Source organism: Heterocephalus glaber, unplaced genomic scaffold (assembly GCF_053883595.1).
Source record: "Heterocephalus glaber isolate CG9 unplaced genomic scaffold, H.glaber_assembly_v1.0 deba00000738, whole genome shotgun sequence".
Taxonomy (NCBI): Eukaryota; Metazoa; Chordata; class Mammalia; order Rodentia; family Bathyergidae; genus Heterocephalus; species Heterocephalus glaber.
Genome location: NW_028258161.1, coordinates 5,046,061 through 5,064,364, shown reverse-complemented (window position 1 = coordinate 5,064,364; position 18,304 = coordinate 5,046,061). Strand labels below are relative to the sequence as shown.

Sequence of the window (18,304 nt, the reverse complement as noted above, 5' to 3'; positions counted from 1 at the left end):
TGTTCCCCTGCCGGGTCTTTCATGGACTCAGCCAGGAACCCTTATTCATCTCATCCTCTCAAAGCTCCACTCTCCCACAAAAAGAACCCTTAATGCAATCGCTGGACCAGTAACCTTGAGTCTGTTTCAATGTGTATCTTATATAAATCCTTCAGTATTTCAGTACTTTTCTATATTATGATTTAGGTAATTCTAATAATAAATTATTTGTAATATACCTTAGATCAAATCATGAAAATTCTCAATTTTGGTTCTTACTAATCAGTATTAGGAAAGAGAGCACAGATAGCAGTAGAATCTGCAGCCTAAAGATTTTTGCATCTACATTAATGAGGAATATCACTGTGTAGTTTTCTTACTATTTTTTTGTACTGCCTATTTCTGCTTTTGATCTCATGGCAATACTAATCTCATAAACGAAATTGTTAACTGTGCCCTTCTATATTCTAGGAGAGATTTCTACAGTTGGTGTTAATTATTTAAACATTTGGCAGAAATTATTAGGAAAACTATCTGGGCCTGGAGATTTCTCTCTTTGGGGGGGAAGGGGATTTAAAATTACAAATTCAATTTTGTTAATACTTACGGGGGTATTCAAATTATCTATTTCATATTGGGTAAGCTGTGATACTTTGTGGTTGTTTTTTTTTAATAAATTGTCCATTTCCTCCACAGTGCATCTTATTCTCCTTTCTACATCTGCAGGGTCTATAGTGATACTGCCTGTTTCGTCTCTGACATTGTAATTTGTATCTCTTCCTTTTCTTTCTTGGTATTGCTAAAGATTGTCTATTTTTATCTTCTCTAAGAACCAGCCATTTTGTGGATTTTTCTCTATTTTTTTTTCTATTTTCAAGCTTACTGATGTCTGCCCTCCTGTTTTAGCTGGTGTTTTTCTGACAATGCTCTGGAAAGAGGACAGGGCACAGCTTGTCTGGTTCCTGCCTGGTGGAAAGAGGTCTCCCACTTGCCTCCCTTGGCACCCTACAGGGCGCTCCTCTTTACAGCTGGGTGGGAACTGAGTTCCCCACGTGGTTTCTACTGACTCTTCAGGGGCAGAAGGATCATTAGGGGCTGGAGGGGATGAAAGTCCTGGGTCCCTATTTTGTATTTCTCTCACATAGCCCCAAGGAGGCTGCTGGGGTACCTCTTTAGCCTCACAAGCCTAAAAGTCTCCCCATTCAGCCTTTGCTGCTGTATGTTTGGGAGGGGCTACCGTCTTTTCTGTGTCTTTTGGCTCATGTAGAACAGTTATTATCTGAACCTTTTCTGCTCAGTCCAGCTGTCCTTTCCTGGTGCTTTAGTTGGGGTGTTGTCTGTATGCATTGGTGTTTCAGGTTGCTGGCTTCTTCACTGCCAGGACAAGGATCTATAAGGGAAAACAAAAACCCAAGGAAGCCATCACCATGTTTTTCCTTGGTTCCTGAGAACCCGTCTGTCTCCTTTCCTTTCTCCACTGTTCAGAGTCTTGTTTCAATCATGTTTGTGTCTAGGTTATCTAAATGTACATAGCAGGAGCCACAGGGCAAAGTACCTCACTTTCCTGGAAGTAGAAGTATCCTCAATTATTTTTAAGATCAAATTGATTTGATTCAGGCCCCATGAAAATTTTACAATATTAAATTAGATGAAAATGTTATTATAAAGTCACTCCATAGAGAACTGTTATGTAAGCTTCCTCTTTTCTTCTAGTATTTTGAGGGCAATTCAGATGCCTCTACAATAAAAGAGAATCAGTTTGATCCACCTATTGTGGCGCGATATATTAGGATATCTCCAACAAGATCCTATAACAGACCTACCCTTCGACTGGAGCTGCAAGGCTGTGAGGTTAATGGTAAGGAACAAAGATGCATTATTTTCTCACAGACACTCAGATGTTCTAGATTTGGGGTGTGTGGGGAAATACAAGGAATTCTTAGTTCTTCTCAATGTCTTAGGCTCCAGAAAAATCTTCATGAAACAGAGAGTCCACTCAGGTAAACTCTTCCATGTGGCCTAGCCTGAGTCTGGTCCTCCCAGCCAGAGGGCAGCACCTTTCTGAACAATGCTAGGTGATACAGATACCACCATGACCTTCTAAGGAAGGGTCCTAGATTGGAATCACTTCCACCAGTCCATTTTCAAGAACTACTTGAGATTCAAACCAGGCTCTACTCTTCCACTGTCTTGTAGGTTACTTAGACTTTACTGCAATGAAAATATTTAGCAACATTACTGTCATATGTTGCTGTTCAGTGAATGTCTTTGAAATCTGAATCTGCTTTCCATCTTCCTGAACCCATGCTGTATATCCTCTTTTGTGCCCTACATTGGTACTCAAATACTTTTTTCATAAGCTGCTGTTTTTGCAGGGGATGTAATATGACCTATGATATCAATAAATCCAATTCATTATAAGTGGTCATAGTAAAATTCTACCACATAGAACAATGATGCTTCAAGAGTCCTATTTTTCTATGACTTATAACTCAATGCTTTCCAGTATTTTTCACTTCAAAACATTAAAAATGCTTTCTGCATAAAAATAATATCTGCCCAGCATTCTGAGGTAGGAAGCTATAGCAATTGTCCCATGCCCAAGCTGAAGCAGCCCCAGGTGGCTGCAGAAGGACGGAAGAGTCAAGGGATCAGGAAAGCTGCTGTGTCACACAGCTGGGGAGCTGAAGCACCCTCCTCTGGTGTAGGGGGAAAAGCTGTCACTCAGAAGATAAAGTAGCTGAACCTTGGAATCATTTTTTATCAAAGCAGATAATGATACAATATACCCTTGGCATTCATGAGGGATACGGATGTGGATGTTTGCTAACATTCAGAAAGCAGTAATATGTAACATCTCTCATATAAAATGAAAATTTTCTACAGGCAGGAACATTCTTTGAAACAGTTCCATAAATCATTAACGTTTTTTCTTCCCATGTGGCATATGATGGAAATGGTAGATTTGTATTTATCATTGAGTCAAGCTACCCTAAAATGTGGCATACAACTATTAATTTCTGACACCTCTTTTCTGTACAAGAAGCATTACTTTCTTGTTACATATAGTCTGCATTAGCAGTAGGTGTTCCTTTTAGGGTTTCTGTCAATTTCTGTATGTTTTACTTGGGAGAATGGAAGTGTCATGGGCGATGGGCAGTTAACTGGGCTAGTTCACCCCTGCACCTCTCACATTAACAGATCAGCCTTGCTGCCCAGGATGTTCAAAATATTAGATGCTGCCTACCAACGCTCCATTGTATTTCTTTGTCACTTTTGTTAGCAGTAGAAACAGCACTTTTCTAATATATAGCCATGCATTCATACTTTTCTTAACTACAGGAATGTGTTCGCAGAAATGCATCGTTAGGGCTCTATTTCACTGTTCAGGCATCACTGCGTATGCATAACTACATAAACTTAGATGGTAGGGGGCAATCACTCCATGGAGCCTCTTGGATGCCCATCAAGAGAAGCAGTAAAATGTGTGAGGCTACTGCCAGCATAACTGGGCATTGTGTTCTATAGTAAACATTTTTTATAAGTATAAGTACATTCTCAATGATAAAAATATAGTAAACACATAAACCAGTCACATAGTCTCTTGTTATCATGTATTATGTACTGTATACAGCTGTATGCACCATATTTTTATGCAACTCGGTTTATTTGCCACAAACATGTGGGCAATGTGTTGTGCCATTACTATGACAGCTATGATGCCGGTAGGCAATAGGAATTTTTTAGCTCCATTGTAACTTAAAGGGACCACTGTCACATGTGTGGTCTGTCATTAGCCAAAAGGACACTATGCAGCACAGGACTGTATATGAATGGTTTAGAAATTATTGTTTACCTCAAAGGAAAGTCTGAAGTTTCCGTGACTCTCTGAAGGAGGGGAAGTGACTTTAAATATTTAGTACATGACATTCACTATCTGAGTTTAAATTCAATTTCCAATTCTTCTGACTGCATTATGTTAGACAAATTATGCTTCTTGCTGTAATTTTGTCTTCTCATTTGTAAAATGGAGATAACTGTGAACATTAAAGAACACATTCACACCTGAGAGCAGTGTTTGGCCCTTGAATCCAATGAATGTGCATTGTTGTGCTAGTTTTTGTTGTTAATTGGTAGTAATGTTATTTCTTATTGACTGAACTGTGAAACACTATGCAGAGAATTTTGGTGTTGTGAATTAATCACATTAACTTTCTCTTGACAGGGTGCTCCACACCACTGGGTATGGAGGATGGAAAGATAGAAAACAAGCAGATCACAGCCTCCTCGTTTAAAAAATCCTGGTGGGGAGATTACTGGGAGCCCTCCCGTGCCCGCCTTAATGCCCAGGGTCGAGTGAATGCCTGGCAAGCCAAGGTGATACAGACCTCATAAATGAACTACTCTCAGCCTCCCACAAGGAAACAGTCATCCCACCACAGGGAACAGGGGAGATCTGGGGAGCAGGAGTATCATGTCCTATGTCTCAGATAAAAACCCAAGGCCTGAGAACTAAGATATCTGCAGAATCAATAGCTTTAGTTCAGAGAAAAGTCATTTATCATCTCTGTTATTCTGAGTCTAGCCTCGATTTAAACCATGAAGGAACAAGCTTTTTCTGCAGATTCAGAAAAAAAAATACTTTAGACTTGATAGGCCAAACATAACTACTCACCTCTGCCACTGTAGTAGGAAAGCAGCGAAATACATAAATCCATTAGCATGGCTGTAGTTTCCAATTCTTGACACAGATAATAGTGATAAATGCTTTAGGTTTATAATGTTTCTTATTTTGTTCCTTCTCAACAATATTTTTCATTTTCTTAAAGAGTGCCATTTAAACTTTTTTGTGCCCATTTTCAAGAGCATATTTTAAGACATTCCTTGATAGGACTGGAGGCATGGTAAAGTGTTGTAAAACCAGAGTTATAAATCAGTGATCTAAGTTAAACAAACACTTCCAGAGAGTTATACTTTCCCTGTGATATTAACCTATAGAGTAATTCGGATCACCTAACTCTAGGGTAACTGCTCATAGTTTATTCGCTTTTGTTTCCTTCTTAGTTGACCTGAGGAATCAGAATGGCCCAGATAATTTAATGATCCCAGCAGCCAACTAAATCCAAATTACCTCCTTAGTATCCTCCATTCTCCTCCCTTAAGATGCCTACATTCCAGTTCTCTGGACTCTCTGTAGAAGCCCAGGTCCTGTCTTTAAATTGGACCACTTAAAAAGGAAAAGAGAATTATGGTGCGAGTACCCACAGTCTTGAAGACCCCTCACTGGGCCTCAAATCTCATTCTGGCTCATCATGGAATCACAGAATACTAGAGTGGCAGGCTGGTTATAAAACATTTGCTCCGTACCTTTCCTTTCCAGTCTAAATACAAAAAATTAAGTGATTTTAGTTTATTTTGGTGGTAGAATCAGAACTGGAATTCCTTTCCCAGTAAACAGGCAGTGGTCTTTTCTCTATTTGAAGCAGCCCGAAAACCTCAGTTTTCAATTTTGCAGGGCAGAAAATTGACACCCAGAGAAGTTAAAATAATTAAAATAGTAATATTATATTTATATAATGATATAGATAATAAAGAGAGATGTCACCCAATCCTTTCTCACTCCACTGTACAATTTAAAAAATTAGTCCCCATATAGCTTGTTCTTAGTGTTTGTAGTATAAGAAAAGCTGAAAGATGAAATGCTAATTTTAACTTTTAATGCTGTCATCTTAATCCAAATTTCTTAAATCTGAAAATATGTTCCATTTAACCTTCTATTCATATGAAATATGTTTATAGGATTTCTTCCTTTTTTTTTTTTTTTTGTTACCAGGGATCAGGTCCTTGCACTTGCACAGCAGGCGGTGAAACCACTGAGCTAAATCCCTGCCCCCTTGTTTGTAGGATTTCTTTAGAGAGTTAAAGAGTTTAGACACACGCAGGCAGGCATATAGATGTCCACTCCCTGACTGAAGCGTCCAACTCATTTATGTCTGCAAAAATCTGCTAGCTGTCTATATTCTATATCACTGGTAAAACACTGATTTGAAGACACACTTAAGACAGCACCCAGATGTCACTAGAGGGGGTCACAAAATTAACAAAAAAGTTCTACTACAATCATTGTAATTCAATTAATTTGCTTTTAAAATACTTATATTATGCCAATGTACACATACAAATGCACATGCATATAAAACCATACACATACATCCACAGAATAAGGATGATGTTGAGGAAACTCACCAATATTTATTCTTTTATATAAAATTCTGTCAGACCTCAGAATCACTGAACATGATTAGGTCTTATATTAGGGACAGGTTGGTTACTACGAGATGTATGAACCCCTACATATGGCTCTATCAGCTCTCTCAATTATTACATTTATTTGAAATTTAAGAAAATAAGAAATTAGACTATTTCTCCCATTTAACAATAGCAGTGGAATGAAAAGTTGGGCTTTTCTAAAATATGTTAGAGAGAGGATGCTATTCAATTCTTTTCCAGACAATCCTGCAACAATATTATCATAGGATTTAGGCAAACTTGCTTAAGAGAATATTTATAGATAATTTAGCAATTTGGAAGTCTTCTCAAGTAAAATTAATTTACTCATTCACTTAGCAAGTATTTACTGAACACAAACTGTGTGCCTTGCCTTATTATAAATACCAGAAAACCAAACTAAAAGCTCCTGTCCTTGAACAATAACTGATATAAAGAAGCAAACAATTATTGTGTGAGGTATGAACTACATCAATAGAAATTTATACACTTGTGGCAATAAACAAGAAAAATGGAAGTCTTCTAAAAAACAATAAATCAGAGGGTATGAGACAGAAAAATCCTTTCGAGCTCTGTGCTTTTCTGAAGAGCTAAACAAAGCAAAGATTTTAACATTGTATTTGTTCCTGTGTTTTCATCATTTTCATAGGCAAACAACAACCAACAGTGGTTACAAATTGATCTGCTCAAAATCAAGAAGATAACTGCGATTGTAACACAGGGCTGCAAGTCTCTATCCTCTGAAATGTACGTGAAAAGCTACACCATTCATTACAGTGACCAAGGCATGGAATGGAAACCTTACAGGCAGAAATCCTCCATGATGGACAAGGTATGGGCTGGCTTCTGGGAAAAGAGAAAGCAATCTGAAAACTGTCCCATGTTGAGAATAGTAGTACTTCACAATTGACAAGTATGCACTGACATGTGCTACCTCTTTAAACCTTCTAAATCCTAGCTCTGCAGGCACTTGGTCTTGGGATAGGGATCATGCACACCACCTTTCTGCCTTGACTGAGCCACCTATGAAAATAGTGGGGATACAATACCAGGGAGTGGTAGTAAGTTTAATTACCTCTGACTGAGAAAGATGGTGAAGGCATCTAGAAAACCTTCCACTGTGAAATAATACCATGTTAGCAGTGACTTAGGTTACATGTCTTATTCATGACTGATCAAATACCCAAGATCATAAACTTTTGTATGCCATATTGTCATTCAACAACAACAAAAATTATTATCCTTTCTGATGGGAGAATAAATTTCTGGTAAAATAAACTACTTTACTCCACTACAATCCTAAATTTCTCTACTTCCTAATAGGTGGTTTAAAATGTCCTTAGAACAAAGCTAAGGAGATATGCCTAATATTCCAGGAATGGAAATTGGACTAAAGCCAGTGGGCAAAGCAATGTAGAAAAAGAGAACTGAGATTTAATGAATTCTCATCAAATGCTCAGTGCTTATCTCAATGATTTGTACCCATTTCTCACTTTTTAAACCCCTTGTCTGTTTGTTTCTATTGGTTTATTTCTCACTATACTAGGATGGGGTCATACCACGTAAGCACCACTGCTATAAATAAGTGATTTAGTTTATGCTGTGTGTGTGTAAATCTTGGAGAAATTTCTAAGGATTTAAAAAAAGTTTAGTTGAGAATATAGAGCATATGCTAAGAAAGGACACATATACCAAAATGCATGGTCATACTTTATTTTAAATGTTTGTAGCTAATCACTTACTGGTCCTCACTACCTGACACTTAACGAGGCACTATCATAGGTTTACATACATTTTTAAAACTTTACAACTTTTCTGAGGTAAAATTTTTATCATTCCTATTTTGCCTATGGGGAAATGGAGAATGAGAGAATATAATTAACTTCTTCACAGTTGCACAGCTAAAATGGGTCTAAGAACTGTTAGAACGTGCTGTTACTCCACACTGTGTCAGATTTTTCTTTAATTTAACTCAGATCACTGGTGAAATGAAAATGTGTACATGGGTCTGTCCAGCAGCAATTCTATCACTAATTGATGATCACTTCTATGATAGTGTTATTTGATGCCCTCAGTTTGAGCTAAAAGGATAAGAAAATTGTCAGATTTTTATATCCACTATACCAACACTGAAAATTATCTTTCTCATTTGCTTTCAGATTTTTGAAGGAAATGGTAATGTCAAGGGACATGTGAAGAACTTTTTCAATCCACCAATTATTTCCAGGTTTATCCGCATTATTCCTAAAACATGGAATCAGAGTATTGCACTTCGCCTGGAACTGTACGGCTGTAATATTTACTAGAACTGAATATTAAATAAAAGACAGAAGAGACTCTTTAAGACTTCAAAATATCTAGAGTGGGCAGTGTGTTTTGTGGGTATTTTGAATGTTAAATTTTTTCTACTATTTCTTTTTTTCTATTAGAAAATAAAATTTTATATAACAAACTTTTATAATGTAACTCACTGCTGCCATTAAGTGAGATGGTGGCTATTATTTCTGCATTAATTTGAATATTAGATGGTAAATATCAGGAAGCAATAAAAATGGCTTGTCTTTTACAATTAAAATGCTATGTAAAGTAATATTCATGTAGCTAATATACTTCATCATACCTCTTTTAAATCCTATACACATTAATAAAAGAGATATTACTTTTGCAAACTATTTATGGACCTGGAAAACTTTCATTTCTCCATTTTTCCTTAAAAGAACTATGATTTAAGAGCAAAGGAAACAAAGACAATTTTTATTGTTTTATTTTATTTTTTTCTCAGTACTGGGGATTGAACTCAGGACCTTGCACTTGCAAGACAGGTGGGCACCACTGAGCTAAATCCCCAGCCCAACAAAGACAATTTTTGGTTTGTTTTTCTTGATACTAGAGAGAAAAACAATCTTGTCATATTAAATGATAAATGCTTAAAATGCCACATCTTTCCTACATGACAATGACTTCTCTGACTCTCCATGAGCAAGGAAACAAGCAAGCACATTTTCAGTAGTACACTTGAACTTGTGACTCTGTCCTGGTTTCCCTCAAGTCTGCCTATACATATTGATGTTCAAGGTTAGCAGTCATTAGACATGAAACAAAACCAAAGTGACCATGGGAGAAGAGAACATATAGCTTTGGCTTCATTCTAGCTAGCACCACATTGGCATGCTGTTTCACAGCAGGTCTACCTAAGGAAAAGCTCATAGCTATGAAACAACATTGAGACTGCTGGCCCAAACACAGCTATTCTTGCAGTAACTAGCCCCAGGCCAAACTGGCAAGCAGTTCAAGTTTTCTTTCAGTGCCCCTCTCTCTTGGCCTCAACCTCCTCCTCCTCCTCCAGGAGCTTCCTGTTTCATCACTCCCTTCCCTCTGCTGGCATCCAATGATCCTGTAGTTATTATGGAACTGAAGGGCTTTTGGCATACTTGACAGGCTGGACAGTTATCCAAAAACTTAGTGCTTAAAATAACAACCACAAGGAGAAATGGTGGAGTGCTGATCAGTAGCAAAAGTCAGCCTCTCTGAGATCCAGAATTCAGACACTGGAAAATAATAACTTGGCAAAAAAAAAAAAAGTGAAATAGTTTAATGGGAATCAGAAAGGAAGAGACAGGAAAATTAGAAGCCACACAGAAGTTGGAGAGAGATAATCCACAATGCAGAGAAAATAACCAAATAATCTGGACTCTCTCCCTGGCTCATAGCTCATAGGGAGGAGAACCTGGCTCCATAGAAGCAAGGCAAGCACCCAGGGCTAAAAGATCCAGGAAGAGATGGTGATAAACTGGGTGGTGGCATGAGCCCATGGATACTGTGAACTGAAAAAGGAGTATGTGGTTTTGCTCTGAGGGGACTCTTTCCACATGGCAGGCAATAGTGAGAGAGGGATTTCAGCATGGGCACTCGCCATATTGCCAGAAAATGTTTAATCAGGCACCATTTCGGGAAGAGGTTCATTATTTAAATCTGGAATTCAGAACAACCAAAAAACAACTTCACAGCAGGGTTACCAGTGTTACCTTCCCACAGTGATTCGGTGAGAGACAGCAACAGCAGAAAGCTGAAGACAGGCAGGAGGCTAGAAAGAGATCCCCTGAGAAGTTTAAGCTCAGGCCAGGAAGGACATGGCCCCCACTCTCAGTGATGAGAAGCCAGGTCCAGCTGAGCTGTGCTCAGAAATGGCTGGGTTTGAAAATGCCAGCATTAAGTACTTGAACCCATGCCCTGCTGCCTACATCCAGCACAGATATGAAGTCTGATTGCCTTCCCTATCTACCAACACAAGCAAGGACACATCTTAGCATGGACATTGCCACAGCCTAGGGTAAACAGAGGGGCCGCTGGGGCTGGGGGAGAGGCACACAAACCCACAAACCTATAAGCCTAGGCAGAGAAAACCATGACCTACTAAACTCTAAAGCTACAGAACTTGGGAGGAAACCCTTCAATTCAAAAATACAGAGAAAATTTTTTTTCTGTTTTTGGACTCATTCTCTTCTTTTTTCTCTCTCTCTTTTCTCTTTCTTCTTCACTGGTTAATCAGATTTGGGGAAATTTTCTTTTTTTCTCTCTTCTTTTTCTTCCCCTTTTCTGTTAATATTTTCAATTTTTTTCTACTTTTATTCTCCATATTTTTCTTCAACTTTTTATCTTCTACTTCTCATTTGATTTTTTTTCCTGTTACCTTCATCTAATTCTATAAATATCCATATATATGTAGTATAATCTTTTGTCTCACTTTTCCCCTTCTTTTTCATCTCCCATTGTTTAATTTTTCAAATTCTCTTCCACCATTCTCTCATTTCCAACCCCTTTTATCTTTAATAGTATAACCATTAAGATTATTAATTTTTAGATAGCTAATTAACATTGTTACTACTGTTGAATTATTTTCTATCATTAGTGGCAGTATAGTTATTGCATTTAGTAGATATTTTCTGTATGTCAATATTTTGTCTTATTGTTTATGTTATAATTATAGATTTCTTTTCTAAGGTTAAAGTTGGTAAATTATTGGTTCTTATGATAAGTCAATATCCATTTTGTCCTGGATGATATTACTTTTGCTGATTTCTTAGATACTGCCAGGGTCTCACAGTTGTTGCTATTCATAGATTTTCTCTGTATACCAATACCCAGATTACCTTTGTGACATTAACAATACAGTGATCCATTCCTGGGGAAATGGGTGACAGGATAATTACACTACATCCTCCCTTCCCAAATTAACAGAGGTGGTCAGATCTTGAGATAGAGGCACAGGACTCTAGTTGCCTATGCCCTGAGTGTATCACTAAAAAGCACACTAACTAAAGAGGTCTCCATACCAGCAACAAAGTCTTTCCACTATAAGGGACCTCAAACCTACACACAAAACAAAACAAACAAACAAAAAACAACAGAAACATCAGAAGAAAGGCAAGAAAATGTCTCCCAAAACTGCCAACTCCCACAAAGTTGAAACTAGGGGCATCAAGAGGGTGGAAAGCAAAAGCCACCCAGCTGAATTATTAGAAAGTATAACAGGATAATTCAAAAATTGAAAAACAGATCAATAAGGTGCTCAGCTGGCTCAGAGAAGATATAACTAAACTAAACAAATAATGGATATAATAAAACAATCAGGGGGGTAGTAGAAGACATTAATGAAAAATGTAGCTGAGTGAAACAAAATGATACAAAACATGTTGTTAATCAACAAAGAATTAGAGTCCATGAAAAGGCTGCAAACAGAAATCCAGAAGATTAAAAATTATATTAAAAGTATGGGCAGCAGAAGTGACCAATATGAGGTCAGAATATCAGAATAAGAAGATAGGGATGATCTCAAACAATTACTCAAGAGATACCTTAAAAATCAAAAAAAGAATATGAAAAATGGATCTAACAACTGCTAGATGATGCAAAGAAAACTAATCTAAGATTAATTAAAATAAGTGAAAAGTCAGAAGACAGCACAAAGTTCATGAAAAACCTGCTTACAAAAATAATAGCAAAAAGCTTTCCAAAATAGAGGGAAAGCATTAAACATACAGATAAGTGAGGCATATATAGCCCTAAATAGCCATGATCAAAAATGAACTTCACGTCATATCATAGTCAAAATCCCAGAAGTGCAACACAGGGACAGAATCTCTTTTATTCTTTAATTTTTAATTTTTTAAAATTTTTCTCCTTAAATTCTTTTATTGGTACATTTTAGGTATACAATATGTTTACATTTATCATTGGGTGCTTGTACCTGTACATGATGTATCTTGGTTCTTATTTTTTTCCCCATTACCTGTGCACCCTTCACCCCCTCCACCCTTCCCTATTTACACAGACTTCGTTTCCATTTTTTTCTTTTCTCATAATTTTTCCTTTCCCTTCTTTCCTTTCCTCTTTCCCTCCCACCACCCCTACCTCTTTGGACCTTTTCTTCCTATTTCAAATTATTAATTATTCATTTTAATCATTTTAATCCTTATTTACACTTTCAGTTTCTCACGGTAGAGAAACTAATCAGTATTTACACATGTGTGTCCTATTTATTTCACTTAAGAGCATGGCCTCAATATGCATCCATTTAGCTATAAATGTCTCTAGTTTCTCATTCTTTATGGCTGTGTAGTACTCCATTTTATAAAAGAACCATATCTTCTTTATCCAGTTTCCAGTTGATGGGCACTTGGGCTGTTTCCAAGCTTTAGCTATTACAAACTGTGCTGCTATAAATATGGGTGCACATATATCACAGTGGTATGATTCTTTTAATTCTTTGGGGAAGATACACAGTAGGGGAATAGCTGGGTCAAATGGGACCTCTAGCCCTAGTTCTTTGAGGCATCTCCATATGGATTTCCACAGTGGTTGCACCAGTCTGCAGTCCCACCAACAAGGGAAAAGGGTTCCTTTCTCCCCACACCCACACCAGCATTTATTATTGGTTGATTTTTTGATAGCAGCCATTCTTTCTGGGGTGAGATGGAATCTCAGTGTTGTTTTCATCTGTGTCTCTTGAATGACCAGTGATGTTGAACATTTTTTCACATATTTATTTGCTGCTTTTACTTCTTTGTCTGAGAAATGTCTGTTCATTTCAGATGCCCTTTTTTTTTGGTACCAGAGATCAAACTTGGGTCCTTAAACTTGAAAGGCCAGTGGCGGAACCACTGAGCTAAATCCCCAGCCCTCAGATGCCCGTTTTTGAATTGGGTTTTTGAATTTGGGGGGTCTGATTTTTTTCAGTTCTTTATATATTCTAGGTAGTAGTCCTTTGTCTAAGGTACAGCTGCTAAAAAATTTTTCCCACATTGTAGGTTGTCTCTTAGCTCTGTTGGTGGTTTCTCTTGCAGTGCAGAATAGCAAAAGCAATTCTAGGCAACAGTGACCTGGCTGGGGATATCACAATCCCCAGCTTGAAACTATTCTACAAAGCTACTGTAATATAAACAGTATGGTACTGGCAAAGAAACAGACTCAAGGACCAGTGGAATGGATTAGAAGATGCAGAAACAACTCCAGACATACTCAGCCACCTCATCTTTGACAAAGGAGCCAACCACCCTCATTGGAGGAAAGATAGCCTATTAAATAAATGGTGTTGGAAAAACTGGATTTCAACCTACCAAAGATTAAAACTAGACCCATACCTATCGCCATGCACTAAACTAAGATCAAAGTGGATTAATATTTAAAGATCTAAATATTAAGACAGAAACACTAAACTTGCTGGAAGATAAGTTAGGTACAACTCTTGAAGACATTGGCATAGGAAAAGACTTTATGAACAAAACCTCAGTAGCACGGGAACTAGCACAAAGAATCAACAACTGTGATCTCATCTTATCAGAATCTTAAAAGCTAGGGCCGGAGATTTAGCTCAGTGGTTTCACTGCCTGCTACACAAGCGCAAAGACCTGAGTTCGATCCCCGGTACCAGAAAAAAAGAATCTTAAAAGCTATTAGAGAAAGCATTTAATCACTTGTAAAGGTAAGCCTATTAAAATTACAGCAGACTTCTCTACACAAAACTTAAAGGATAGGAGAGGTTGGAGTGAAGTATTTCAAGTCCTAAAAGATAACAACTTCCAACCCAGAATTATATAGCCTGCAAGTTTCTTTAAAAATTGATAGAGAAACAAGGTATTTCCATGACAAAGAACAGCTCAAGAAATTCATGACCACCAAATCTGCACTACAAAAAACTTCTCAAGAATATCCTAGAAAGAGATAATGAGGTCAACAATGCCTCCCCCTCAAAATCTAATAGAATGAATACTCCAGGCAGGGTGAAGAATAAAGAAGAAAAAGAGAGGGGGAAAAAAAAGTAAATCAGTGGCAGAAAAATAATGTAATGATAGGAAAAAATCAATACCTATCATTAATAACTGTGAGTGTAAATAGTCTCACTTCTCCCAATCAAAAGACATGAACTGGCAAATGGTCCAAGAAACAAAACCAATGATATGCAATACAAAAGAAACACATTTACTCCAAAAAGGAATATACAGATTAAAAATCAAAAAATAGGCTGCACACAGCAAGGTCTGTGGATGCCCTACCGAGGTCCTGAGTCACACGGAAGACACCAAATCACCCCATTGCAGACAGGCAGCCACCTGGTTCCACACTACAAAGACATAGAGGACACCAGGCCATGGGACCAAGGTACTGAGTCCCACTGTTCCCGGCCCAGAGGTAGGGGCTTCGGAGCCGTCGTCCCATTGCTCCTGGTCCAGAGGAAGGGACTTCCTGGTCACCATCCCTCCTGATGCTCCCAGACCAGAGGAAAGAGCCTTTGGGCCACCTTCTGTCTCACTGCTCCTGGTCCAGAGGAAGGGGCTTCCAGGCCACCATCCCTCCCACTGCTCCCCGCCCAGAGGTAGGGGCTTCTGAGCCGCCATCCCACTGCTCCTGGTCCAGAGGAAAGGGCTTCCTGGCCACCATCCCTCCCACTGCTCCCAGCCCACAGGAAAGGGCTTTTGGGTCACCATCCTTACCACTGCTCCCAGCCCCTGTCCCACCTCACCCAGCTCAGAGGAGGTAATCCGTGCAGGTGCTAACAGCCCCCACCGCCCCAGTCGAAATGAGAAAACACATAAATAAGTCTCAAAACCAGACTTCCAGATCACCTACAGCAACCCCAAAGGGAAATGAGATGGAACCCTCTGATACTCAACCACCTGGACCCACTGTACTGGCAACACAAGGGGATCTGGAAAAAATGAAATCAGAAATAATTTCTCAGATGACAAGAGAAATTGTGCCCCTAGTACAAGACATGATTAATAAATCTAGAGAGGAGCTCAGGAACATGATGGAATCCCAACATAAGAAACAAATGGAATCCATAAAACAGATGCAAATAGATTTCCAGGACATGAAAAACTCCACTGAAAGTCTACACAGCAGAATGAGCCAATGTGAGGACAGAATTTCAGATACAGAAAATAAGATTGCAATTAGTGACCAGGAAAAGAAAAATTGCTTCAAAATTATAAGGGAACATGAGAAATCAATCCAGCAGCTGCTAGATGATGCAAAGAAGAATAACATAAGACTGGTTGGGCTCAATGAAGAAAGAAGAGAGAGTGCATATGACATAAAAAAAACTCTTCACAGAAATAATGGCAGAAAACTTCCCAAGCAGGGGAAAAGAGCTTGACATACAGATAAGTGAGGCATATAGGACTCCAAATAGCCTTGATCAAAAAAAATCTACACATAGGCATATAATTGTTAAGATTCCAGAAACTCAACAGAAGAACAAAGTTCTCCAAGCAGTCAGAGAAAAGAAACAAATCACATACAAAGGAAAGCCCATCAGAATCACAGCACACTTCTCAACACAAACCATCAAGGCAAGAAGAGCTTGGAGTGACATATTCCAAGCCCTAAAGGAAAACAGCCTCCAACCCAGATTGATGTACCCTGCAAAACTATCTTTCAAAATGGATGGAGAAATAAGATCCTTTCATGACAAAGAGCACCTTAGGAACTTCGTGAATACCAAACCAGCACTCCAAAGAATTTTACACAATAGCCTAGGAACAGACATTGAGGATCACAACCCCAGGAAGCAAAGCAGCATGAACCCATCTGGCATGACAAGAAATTAAATGTAAAGGGGGAGAACCCAACAAAAAGAAAAAGTCATGGCAATGACAAGTCAATACATTTCAGTTATAACCATCAACATTAATGGTCTCAATTCACCAATCAAAAGAAATCGACTGGCACAATGGGTCAAGAAGCAAAATCCAACAATATGCTGCATACAAGAAACACACTTAATTCAAAAGGAAACTCATAGACTGAAAGTTAAAGGGTGGAAAACAATACTCCATGTGACAGGAACCCGAAAAAAAGCAGGAGTAGCTATCCTCTTGGCAGATCAAGTAGATTTCAAACCAACACTGATTAAGAGAGACGAAGAAGGACACTACAACCTTGTAAAGGGAAGAATCCAAGAAGAAGAGATGACAATCATAAATATCTACGCACCAAACACTAGTGCACACAACTATATAAAACAAATACTAACGGACATGAAAAGTTATACATGCACTAATACAACTGTAGTGGGGGACCTCAACACCCCACTGTCACAAATAGATAGATCAACTAGACTAAAAATAAGTAATGAAATACTAGAACTCAATCGAACTCTTGAACAAATGAACTTAACAGATGTTTACAGAGTCTTCCACCCCACAAAATCAGAATACACATTCTTCTCAGCTGCACGTGGGTCATTCTCCAAAACAGACCACATACTCACACATAGAACATGTTTAACTAGGTGCAAAGGAATTGAAGTTATCCCCTGTATATTATCAGACCATAGGGCGATGAAATTGGAGATCCATAGCAAAAGAAACTCAAAAAATTTCATAAACACGTGGAAATTGAACAACACACTTCTGAATAACCAATGGGTCACAGAAGAAATGAAAGAAGAAATCAGACAGTTCCTCCAATTAAATGACAATGACAGTACAACATATTGGAATCTATGGGACACAATGAAAGCAGTCTTAGGAGGGAAATTCATAGCAGTGAATACACATATTAGGAAAACAGAACGAGTCCAATTAAACAACCTGATGCTGAACCTCAAGCTTCTAGAAAAAGAAGAGCAAGACAACCCCAAAGCTCATACAAGGGAGGAAATTATAAAGATCAGAGGAGAACTCAATGCAATGGAGACTAAGAGAATGATACAAAGAAATCAATGAAGCCAAGAGTTGGTTCTTCAAAAGAATCAACAAAATTGACAAACCCTTAGCCAGCCTTATCAGAAAAGGGAAAGAAAAGGCCCAAATCCATGCATTTAGGAAAGAAAAGGGTGAAATTACAACAGACCCAGCAGAAATCCAGAGGATCATCAATACCTACTTCCAGAACCTATACGCCAATAAGATGGACAACACAGAAGAAATGGATAGATTCCTAGATACATATTAATTACCAAAGTTGAACGAAGAAGAGCTGAAAATTCTGAACAACCCATATCAACCAATGAAATTGAAAATGTAATTAAAAACTTCTCAACTAAGAAAAGCCCGGACCCTGATGGCTTCACTGCTGACTTCTACAAGACATTTAGAGAGGAACTGCTGCCACTACTGTTTAAACTCTTCAATGAAATTGAAAGGGAAGAAATACTCCCAAATTCATTCCTGGAAGTAAGCATCACCTTGATCCCCAAAGCAGAGAAAGACTCAACTGAAAAAGAGAACTATAGGCCAATCTTACTAATGAACATAGATGCAAAAATCCTTAATAAGATACTGGCAAACAGAATGCAGAAGATCATCAAGAAGATCATACACCCTGATCAAGTAAGATTCATCCCAGGGATGTAGAGATGATTCAATATATGAAAATCAATCAATGTAATACACTCTATCAATAGAGCCAAGGACAAAAACCACATGATTATCTCCATAGACGCAGAAAAAGCATTTGACAAAATCCAACATGCATTTATGATAAAAACCCTACAAAAAATTGGAATAGATGGTCTCTACCTCAAACTGATAGA

General features: G+C 38.2%; 1 protein-coding gene across 5 annotated transcripts in view; it reads left to right on the top strand.

The window, feature by feature from the left end:
• The window catches only part of F5 (coagulation factor V), a 69,129-nt gene extending 60,190 nt beyond the window's left edge, over window positions 1-8,939 (top strand). For all 5 annotated transcript variants that reach the window (XM_004865230.4, XM_087206901.1, XM_087206900.1 and 2 more), the window contains 4 exons: window positions 1,693-1,837; window positions 4,205-4,356; window positions 6,917-7,099; window positions 8,427-8,939. In XM_004865230.4, the coding sequence (XP_004865287.1) occupies window positions 1,693-1,837; window positions 4,205-4,356; window positions 6,917-7,099; window positions 8,427-8,573 (627 nt within the window). In that variant the 3' untranslated portion in view covers window positions 8,574-8,939. The remainder of the gene's footprint in view (window positions 1-1,692; window positions 1,838-4,204; window positions 4,357-6,916; window positions 7,100-8,426) is intronic.
• The last annotated feature ends 9,365 nt before the right edge of the window (window positions 8,940-18,304 follow it).